Source organism: Branchiostoma belcheri, unplaced genomic scaffold, assembly GCF_001625305.1.
Source record: "Branchiostoma belcheri isolate BF01 breed outbred unplaced genomic scaffold, Haploidv18h27 scaffold249, whole genome shotgun sequence".
Classification (NCBI taxonomy): Eukaryota; Metazoa; Chordata; class Leptocardii; order Amphioxiformes; family Branchiostomatidae; genus Branchiostoma; species Branchiostoma belcheri.
In genome coordinates, this window is record NW_017803853.1 from 145,824 (window position 1) to 156,165 (window position 10,342).

General features: G+C 41.8%; 1 protein-coding gene and 1 long non-coding RNA gene across 2 annotated transcripts in view; both read left to right on the forward strand.

Annotated features, from left to right (window-relative positions):
- Positions 1-3,717: 3,717 nt before the first annotated feature.
- Positions 3,718-4,928, forward strand: LOC109471338. The gene is made up of 3 exons (XR_002140304.1): positions 3,718-3,924; positions 4,264-4,375; positions 4,846-4,928. It is a non-coding gene; the product is annotated as an uncharacterized LOC109471338 (long non-coding RNA).
- A 61-nt stretch (positions 4,929-4,989) lies between these two features.
- The window catches only part of LOC109471332 (26S proteasome non-ATPase regulatory subunit 10-like), a 7,769-nt gene continuing 2,416 nt past the window's right edge, over positions 4,990-10,342 (forward strand). Inside the window, exons 1-11 of the mRNA XM_019770621.1 lie at positions 4,990-5,007; positions 5,329-5,427; positions 6,746-6,850; positions 7,009-7,107; positions 7,543-7,641; positions 7,786-7,884; positions 8,022-8,120; positions 8,408-8,503; positions 8,907-9,041; positions 9,515-9,652; positions 9,873-9,990. Coding sequence (XP_019626180.1) covers positions 4,990-5,007; positions 5,329-5,427; positions 6,746-6,850; positions 7,009-7,107; positions 7,543-7,641; positions 7,786-7,884; positions 8,022-8,120; positions 8,408-8,503; positions 8,907-9,041; positions 9,515-9,652; positions 9,873-9,990 — 1,105 coding nt within the window. The remainder of the gene's footprint in view (positions 5,008-5,328; positions 5,428-6,745; positions 6,851-7,008; positions 7,108-7,542; positions 7,642-7,785; positions 7,885-8,021; positions 8,121-8,407; positions 8,504-8,906; positions 9,042-9,514; positions 9,653-9,872; positions 9,991-10,342) is intronic.

The following is a 10,342-nucleotide window of genomic DNA, read 5'->3' on the forward strand; positions in this document are numbered from 1 at the left end:
CTTTTGTTCCTTTTTCGACTTTCAAAAATTTGTCTTCACTTTATTTGCATATCAATCAACATGTTGTACTTATAAACCTGCTTTCCCCTCTGGTCTCTCAGTCACTGACGAAAGCTACGGAATAGTGATGTTGGCCTTGTTTTTGTTGGTCAATGGTTTGCACTTCTGGGTTTTCTTAGACTGATCTGAAGGTTTGAGCGCTTTGTTGAAAGTCCAGTTTTGGTAGCCACATTTAGCCAGGGCACCTCGGAGGTGTCTATGTTCGTCCGTTTTGGCTTGGTCTGAAGTGATAATGTTGTCTGCACGATGGAAGAGAGTTTTGATCACTGCTAGTTTGTGTTCCAAAGGGTGGTGGGAATCAAAGGCCAGGTACTGATCAGTGTGGGTTGGTTTCCTGTACACTTCGAAACGAAGGTTACCATCTTCCTCTACGATAGTTTTGGTGTCTAGGAAAGGGAGCATGTTGCCATGACTTGGCTCCTGTGTGAACTTGATGCTGTCATCTATCTGGTTGATGTGGTCAAAGAAGTCAGCAGCTACCCTCTTTTTCAATCTGCACCAAGTGTCATCTACATATCGAAACCAGTTGGCCGGGGGAGTGTCATTGAAAGTGCTGAGGGCTTTGTTTTCAAACTTTTCCATGTACAGGTTTACAACAATTGGTGAGACTGGTGATCCCATAGCACAGCCGTGCATTTGTTGGTAGAACTGTCCTTTGTAGGTAAAGTATGTGCATCCTAAGCAGAGTTCTAGTAGCTCACAAACTTGGTCAACGGATAGGTTGGTTCTATCTGCAAGTGTATCGTCGGTTTCCAAGGCTTCCCTGACTACTGACACTGCTTCCTTAGGTGGTACATAGTATGGAGGTGAAAAGTAAGCACACGTCATACGAAGTGATGGTTTCATCATCCTCTACATGAATGTCTTTGATTTTGTTGACAAAGTCGGCACTATTCTGTACATGGTGCTGAGATTTCCCCACTAGTGGTCCCAAAATCTTGGCTAGAAAACCTGCTAACTCATAGGTGACAGAGCCTATACTGGAGACTATGGGTCGTAGAGGGACACTTTGTTTGTGAATTTTGGGAAGGCCGTAGAAAGCAGGGGGTTGTTCCGTTGTGGGATTGAGTTTAGGTAGGTGGGGCGATCCAGAACTCCTTCAGTTTGCAATTTCTTGAGAGCTGAACTGATTTTCCCTTTAAACTTGTTAGTGGGGTCCTTTTTCAAGGGCGTGTAGGTGTCTTTGTCTCCCAATAGGTCCTGTACCTTCCTGTCGTACTGCTCCCTGTCTAAGACTACTGTGCATCTGCCCTTATCTGCAGGAAGAATCAATATGTCTTGATTGGTGGCCAAATCTTTGAGAGCGGTACGTTCTTCCCGTGTGATGTTACTAGTAGGGGGTTTGGAGACTTTCAGGGTGGTAGCTACTTTGGTGCGCAAGGCTTCAGCTTGTCTCTGTGGTAATCGTGCCCGACGAATTGCTGACTCGGTTTCTGTGACAATGTCAATGCTGGGAATCTTGTCGGGTGCTACTGCAAAATTTAGACCTTTAGAAAGCAGTGATTTCTCTGGTTCTGTGAGAGTATGGCTACTTAGGTTTTTTACCCACCTCTCGTCGGTTTTGGCCTGTGTAGTGGTTTTGGGTTCGGAACTGCAATTTCTTTTGCAATTGTTTGATCTCCAATTTGGGTCACTATCTGCTGCGCTAATAGTCTTCTTTTGCTGTAAACGATCAAATTTGGTCTTCTGTCTGTCTTTTCCCTTCTCCCTCAGTAGTTTTTCAAGGTTAGATTTCCTCGCGTTTAGACCGTCCAATTTGTAGTTGATCTGTCTTACCCTTTCGTTTAGTAGTTTTCTTTCTGCGTTGAAGATGATCTTGTTGGCGTTGAAGCCTCTGATGGAAGTTTTTAGGCGTAGGCTGGTGGGTGTGATACTTACCTTGAGGCAGCGTAGACTGAAGCGTAGATGATTCCGGAAATCTGCAATCTTCCTGCTGGTCTTCTCCAGATGGAGTGGATACTAGCTGAAGCGTCTGACGTTTTCAAAATTATATCCAGTTGCTTGATTAACTGTTTTTTGGCGTATCGTATTACCTGGATGTCTAACCTTCATCGACGTACATACTAAATACACTAAAAATCAGATAATAAATACACTACCTCAGTCATATCAAGATCACTCCTACCTTTACAGTGACACAATAGGGTATTTCCTGACCACACGCCAGGCCATACACACGTCAGGAAGGGGTCTCCGGATATTTCCATGGCGTACCCTCTCTCGTTGTAACATCGGTAGTAGCAGCTCTCTCCGAGGGTGTATGGTGGAACACAGCCGGACATTTTGGTGCAGGGCCGGTCAGGTGGATTTCCACAAACTGGAACTACAGTAGAAAACTCTATCCTGAGAAGAATCCCGTCCTTCCGTACAGCCGCTGAAGGTCTGGAAACAGAGAGTCCTGTTCGCTACAGAAACCTGCTGCAAACTCAGCTTTCCGATCGCACAGGGCTGGGAAAACTTCCCTTCTAAACCGACCCGGTCTTTCGCACTTCTTTTCTCTCTCCTTAGCCTAGCAGCGACTTCAAGACTTTTACTCCAACTCAAGAACCGCCAAGACGGAAGACAGTCGAGTTGGCACCGTTACTTGGACGTGTATCCGCCTTACACTGCGTCTTTAAGGAACTGGGCTATTAAAGACTCCTTGAGCCAAAAATAGCGCCTAGCATGACGAGACTGTATGAAGGAATAACCGATCTCAGTACTGGTGTCCTGACGTCACTTGGAATAGTCCAATGATGTAAAGGGGGTTATAGGGCACAAGTGTTTATCATAGATTTCTCGCGTATCAAGTTCTAGCTGGCCAATTTTACAGATCTTCTACCTTCATATAGACTTAAGTGTGATACAAATGAGCTATCATGCAGCCAAAGAAGGAACGAGAAAGAAATGGACGGGTTTAAGAAAGTTCAGTGGTAGTAGTATTTGGCATTATGCATTGCGCGCAGTTCTGCAAAGCCTCGCAAGGTGGTAGACGGTGACCTTACATACATGTATCTAGGGTGTTTCGGACGAGAAATCCAATAGCTGTAGCTAGAAAAACAGAAAACAAGGACAAGCATTTTAACGTTAGGCCACAGTAAGTATTTTCTTATGGATGACATCAGCGCGCGCATTAATTTTCTCCTGATTTTGGAAAAAAAAAAGAAATTTTGTTCCTTCTGACAGTGGTCAATATGCCGAAAATGGGCAAAGATGTCAGTTGCCATGCCGGAAGGTGGATGACAGATAACTATGAAGAGAGGAGACTAGAAAAGGCTCTGATGTAATGTTTTGTTTCTTTCTTTGATGCAGTGATTTGTGATGCTGGCTGTGTATATGGGATGTTCCCACTAAATGAAAACCATTTGTACAATGATTGAGTCAAACTTTTAAAATGTAGGAACTTTTTTTTTTCGGCCGGTCTTGTTTTTTTTCGCCCGCTCGCATTAGATTTGGAGTCTGTGGAGGATGTCATCCATGAAATTTACTTGCTGTAGCCTTTACTTGCTGTAGCCTTAGAGAATGCGGCTTAAACCCTTTGATAAACACGCTATATATTTAACAACCATCTCACACTAACCACAGCCAATATCCCGGCACATCGTGCTGAGGTCATTCACCCCGTTAAGACGGATTACGTCATCGCGCGCGCTATGAATCATGGGAGACCTACCGAAACTGTCTTCTCACCTGCGGGCGCAATGGGCATGCTCGTTCTTTAAGACGCCGTGGGACCTCACCTGTGCGTCTTGTGACGTCAAAACCAACAGTTTTTGGTTACTGAGAAGTTTGAGAACCTTGCAGAGGTCTTAAAGATCGGGAAAAGGTCCCCAAGCTCTCCCAAGACACGTCTGGAAAAGTTCTAGGTAAACCCGGAAGTAACAGGTGTGTATAGCTCTAGGTGCCCTTGACAAGAGTAGCAGGATATGAAGTACACACACTTACTAATAGACATTTTAGCATATTTCTCCAGCATACAGATAGACTGTTGATGTTAAATGAATTATTAAGTATCGACGCTACGTTTGGATGGCTTTGATGGTATTTAAAATCATGATATTTTCGCTCCTTCGAACTGATGCTTTAGAGGTTGTGATTGTAAATAAGGCTTGTGCTGGCGAAATTTCCACGCGATGGTTGTAAATAGGCAGTAGTAAGGCGGTTCAATTGCTTGGAACATACAACGTTAGTATCTTTACGTCTGTGTGTGTTTCTGCGATACAGGAAAGGAATCTAGCTGGCCTTAGTGCATCAGGTGTCACCGGGCAGGTTCTGCATGTAGCACGGTCTGCCTATGGACGAGACAGTAGGGGACGGTAAAGAGAAGAAAGAGGCGGTAGGTTCAACGTCTTCTTACGATATTATGAATGTCCCTGGTATGATCCTATGCTATGAGACATGACAGGGAGGCACGAATTAGAATCTGGATAGACTGGTGCGTTTGATGAATACGTTTCTTCAAGATGTGTAAGTATCTTCATATATAGATATTGGCTGATGTCTGTTATCTGTAATAAACCCTGAGTCACAGTACATTCCACGTAACAACTCGTGCAGCGTTCCTTTTGTATCGTGACATGTCGAATCCCTTTGCATCTGTTGAGAAATAAAGACATATCTAAATCATGCCTAAAAGACAGGCTTTGACACGCGTCAACCTGTTTTCAATCAAACCAAATGCTTGGTGCCTTTGGTAGTGTTTCGCCCATCCATTCAATCCTTTACATTTGACCAATTGTTCAGTTTCGTTATGATTAAAATAGTGTTGACAGCTGTTTCTCCTGTTCCTGACTGCCGCCGCTATAGGCGCTGGTGAGGGCTGCAGAGAAAGGAGACACGGACAGAGTAAAGCAGCTGTTAGCGGAGGGAGTCAACCCTAATGCTGCAGGCCGTTGGGTTTGTTACCATGTCTTGCTATTTTATTAACATATAGTGATGAAGTGTGACATAATGCGAAAGGGGAACCTGGTGCATGCGCGAGGTTATCACATTTTCTATCAAGTCACAAAGAAATGCAAAGTGAAGTTGACTATTTATGTATAGTTGTAATCTTCGATCACCTCTTTGGGGTGGTGACTATTTGCTGCAGCATCCTATTTTGTTCCGTCATTAAACATCAACCTAGCCAATTGTTCCTGAACCCGTCTTCTGCCCTCAGCTTATATATCTTTAATGTATCTCTAACATTTCACAAACCAAAACAGTTTATAGATTCACCAGCTCTTATCTACTACGAAACAACACCAGTTTACTTCAGCCCGTCCTTAAACCATCTGATGTGTTTTACAGCAACGAACTGCCCTGTACCTGGCAGCCGGGAATGGCCACCATGAAACTGTGTCAGCCTTACTGACAGCTGGTGCAGATGTGAACACAAGAGACCAGAAAGTAGGTAGACTGGCTGAGATACAAGAAATATTTCTGTAAGATTTGACATTCATCTTCTACATTTTCTGGCCAACAATTCCATTCAAACTGTTACTAACATAGTGCACCTTTGTCGGTTCTATTGTCATACTGAAGACCACAGACAATCCTTTATTCCCAGAACTCTCCAAATCATGTAGCAGAAACAGTTGTAAATTGAGTTTCAGACTCTTCTTCTGCAGATTATTTGTATGTGAACATGTCTTAACCCTACCTAGACCGGGGGGGGGGGCTAAAAGTGCCCGCGGCAACTTTGATGTCACCTAGCGTCTGAACGGCTAGCCGTAAAACGGCCAAACTTGGTGACATTTCCTAGAATATTGTTGGCAACAATTCTCTATCATTGGAATAAGATAATAATTTTTTGTGTTGCCATGGCAACGGGTTTCTGACAGGAATTTTTTGCTAAATTTAGTACTTCTTGTTTCAACAATAAAATTTTATGGGTTTTATGTCAAGTTACTCATGGTTTCTAATATCAATAACATCCCATATAATTTTATGTAAATTTTATCATTAAATATGCATAATTTATGCTAATTTGATGACGTCATTGGCCAAAATCCAAGATGGCGGACCATATCATCAGAACAGGTATATACAGGTTATTTTCATTAAAATTTCATCAATACTTCCATTTCTTTTTCCAAAAAAGGTTTAAATGAAGGTCTTTAGTATGTTTACAATGTATTTTAGGCTTTATCATGAAAAAAAACTATTTTTGAAAATTCAAGATTGATGATCCAAGATGGCGGATATCTTAAATATGCATGACGTCATTTTATGACGTCACCGGTGTTGCTATGGGCAACATAAGACTTAGTACACCATAATATTCTGTCATAAACACTTTTGGTACAGTTATGTTGAATACCATTTAGTTTTCAGGGAAAAACCTATTTAGACGGTTTTGGCCAATAAAATCACATTAATGACGTCATAATGACGTCATATTACGTCATAACGACATAAAAATTGTAGATATGATAAATTTTTACTAGTACACCATTCTCCGAAAATTTGGTGGTCATACGACATACCGTTCGCGAGTTCGTAGGGGGGTCAAAGAGCCCCCCCGGTCCCCCATGTCAAAAAAAGCCCGGTCTAGGTAGGGTTAAAATTGTATATATCGCCACACTATATGTACTATATTTTAATGACGACTTTTTATCTTTAATCTGCTGACTTATAGACTGTTGTAAAATTACAACTCAGGAGTTTCTCCTGCCATGTTGTTTTTATCAAATGAAGTTCAAAGTTCATTTCATTTGTTTTACAGCAAAGAACTCCTCTGCACCTGGCGGCCGTAGCCGAGAATTGCTACCATGAAACCGTGTCAGTTCTGCTGACAGCTGGTGCAGATGTGAACGCACGGGACAATGAGGTAAGTACAATTTGACTCTTCTGATTCAAGGGCTTTTTCTGTTCCTTTTTTGTAAGATTACACATTCATCTTCAGCTGCACAATGTTTTATTTGCTGAATATCATTCAAATTGGCCAACGTTACCACACTCTTGAAGACCATCTGATGTGTTTTACAGCAAATGACTCCTCTTCACTGGGCAGCCGCAAATGGTCACCATGAAACTGTATCAGCCTTACTGACAGCTGGTGCAGATGTGAACGCACGGGACAAGTGGGTAGGTAGATTTATTGTTAAGATACACGAATTTTTTCCATAACATCTTGTACAATTTGACATTCATCTTCAACACAGAGGTTATTTGTTGACTACTGCTGAAACTGATGCCAAGTTGAACATAATTGTCTGTCATGTCATACTGAAGATCATTCGATGTGTTTTACAGCAAAGTTGTCCCCTGCCCTGGGCAGCCGAGAATGGCCACCATGAAACTGTATCAGCCTTACTGGCAGCTGGTGCAGATGTGAACGCACGGGACAAGTGGGTAGGTAGATTTATTGTTAAGATACAATAATTTTTTCCATAACATCTTGTACAATTTGACATTCGTCTTCAACATAGAGGTTATTTGTTGACTACTGCTGAAACTGATGCCAAGTTGAACATAATTGTCTGTCATGTCATACTGAAGATCATTCGATGTGTTTTACAGCAAAGTTGTCCCCTGCACTGGGCAGCCGAGAATGGCCACCATGAAACTGTATCAGCCTTACTGGCAGCTGATGCAGATATGAACGCAAAGAACAAGAGGGTAGGTACACTAACTTCAAGAAGATGTGACATTCATCATCTACATAGGGGTATAGTTGCTGACTACTAACTGTAACATACAATGTAAGTGCACCTTTGTCCATCCTGTTTCCATTACTAAAGACCTTATGCACTTGTCATACAGCAATATTCTCCCCTGCACCTGGCATCCGAGAATGGCGACCGTGATACTGTATCAGCTTTACTTGAAGCTGGTGCAGATGTGAACGCATGGGACAATTGTGTAGGTAGACTGACCCTTGTGATACAAGAAATGCACAACTTGTAAGCTTTGACATCCATTTTCTGCCACCGCCAGCAACACAAGTGCACGTTTGTCTGCCCTGTTGTCATGTTGAAGACTATCTGATGTGTTTTCAGCAAAGTTCTCCCCTGCACTGGGCAGCCCTGAATGACAAACATGAAACTGTATCAGCTTTACTGACAGCTGGTGCAGATGTGAAGGCACTGGACAAGTGGGTAGGTGGTGATTGTAGTGGATTGTATATTCCTGTGTCATAATGTACAATTCTGTTGAATTTGTATCTTTAGATTTTAGTACTACCCTTAGCAATCACCATAAAAAAGTAATCAGTATTGGTGAGATGTAGATTGACTGGTAAGATTTGGAGAGGCAAGGTTAGGTAATGGATACTAGCGATCTCGCAGTGAGTGAGCGGTGTAACTTATACATGTATAGTGGTTGCTGTTTGACAATGCTAATTATGAAAAAGTACACTGTTCCATGCCTGTCAATGCCCAAACAGAGAAAAACCCCCCTCCATGACGCAGCTACACGGGGCCACCCCAAGTGTGCGGAAATACTGCTGCAGCATGGGGCTGATACCGTCATCAGGAACAAGGTCAGGCGATTCTTCAGCAATCCAGCAACATAACAAATTGAAGTCCTTTTTTGGAAAAAATCACAAGTAAACTTTTTTGATAACGATCTACCATTGTGTAAATTACTTGGAAGCAGCAGCCCGAGGCAAAGGGAAAACTGTAATTTGGAGGAATCAACGGCCAAATTGCCATATGCTCAGATATACGTAAATCAGTTATCCAAACTTTGCTGTTGCACCTACTACCGGGGGAAGATAGGGGGTTATGTAGATGTTCCATCCCCATTGATTGTACATTAAGGCATGTTTAGTTCCGATTTTCTAACCTTCTTTAGCCCATATTAACAGAATGGGCAGACTTTATATAAAGAATGGTACCTACCTAGCTACCTACAGTGTGTTGTTTGCATATATTAATTTACAGGAAGGTAGAACGGCGAATGACATCGCAGCAGATGAGGACATCAGGGGCGGTATAACTGAAAACACCAAAGAAGAGAAAGAACGAGTCACTCACGGTAGAAAAAAAGTACTGGAGCTTCTTCAAAAACAAAATAATGTGAGTCGCTACAAAACTTATGCGATACAATATAAGTGTTGTATCTCTAGATCTAAAGAATATACATGTAATTGTCAAACACTTTGCTTAGCTGGCAGTTTGATATTTAAAAATATCAAACTGCCATTTGAAGATGGTATAAAGTTGATCCTTCTGTTTGTAGTTCGGATGCTAACATTTCAAATCCTCTGATTTTTCCTTCCTGTTGTCAGGCTGGAGAGATTAATTGCAACTTTTATCAACATTGCGTATAAACATTCAGCTACAAAAGCAATTTGTATTACCCACTTCTGGTTTATATTGGGTGATTCAGAAATAGGCATGTGACCTATCTGAGACGTGTACGAGTGTTATTGCATACGTCAAATTTCAGCCTCCTACAATATCTTTAAGTGTGCTTGATGGAATGGCTTTGTTTTATAGCACTGCTCCTCTATCAAGAAAAACTCACTTTCATGAGTACGTGTTTGCAGAGAGTCTCCAAACCTAAGAAGGGGTACGATCCTGTACTCGTCCGGTACTTTGAGAAAGGAATGACCAAGGCGAAGAAGGATTGCCCTTTGATACAAGAAGCAGCGAAAGAGAGTGGGAAAACAGAAGAACAAGTGCGGGTGAGTTGTCTTTTTGATGATAATCAGTTGTAGCTTAAAGCAGGAAAAATGTTTTGTGCTGTAAGATTTAGTCCAAATTATAGATGTAACCTGTGTAAATACGTTATTTCATGCTGTATATGCAAGGTATTGGCCTAATCAAAGCGTATATGTTACAAATCAATTGATACTGCGTACTAAGTATCAGACCGGTTAATAGTAATGTTAAATGCCCATTCAGACTTTTATCGGCAACTACCGCAAGAGTCTGGGCGACAAGAAGCGCAGACAGTCCACAGATGACACTGTTGCTGGACACAGCGGGTTCACGGGATATCATGAAGACTCAGGAATGTTGGGTAAGGCACAAAACTTAACATAATTAAAATCTTAATCTTAGCTCTAAAATACTTAATTCAGTATATAATTCTATCAAAAAAGTTGATCAGACGTTGGCTATACTAGGTTACGTTAGACCCATCAAAGCATAAACCTTTTTTTATTATGGGTTCACCACACCACGAAGTGGTGTGGTGAAACCATATTGCTTTTTCTGATGTTTCTTCTTCTCCTTCTCCTCCTGCCATTTCTTTAAATGGATTCAGCTTCTTCATTTTAGGGCCTAAGGTCCTGAAATTTGGTATGGAGGTACAGTGGGCAAATACCCCTAGGCGTTTTTTAAATTTTTGTGATACAAGCTTTTACAATTCG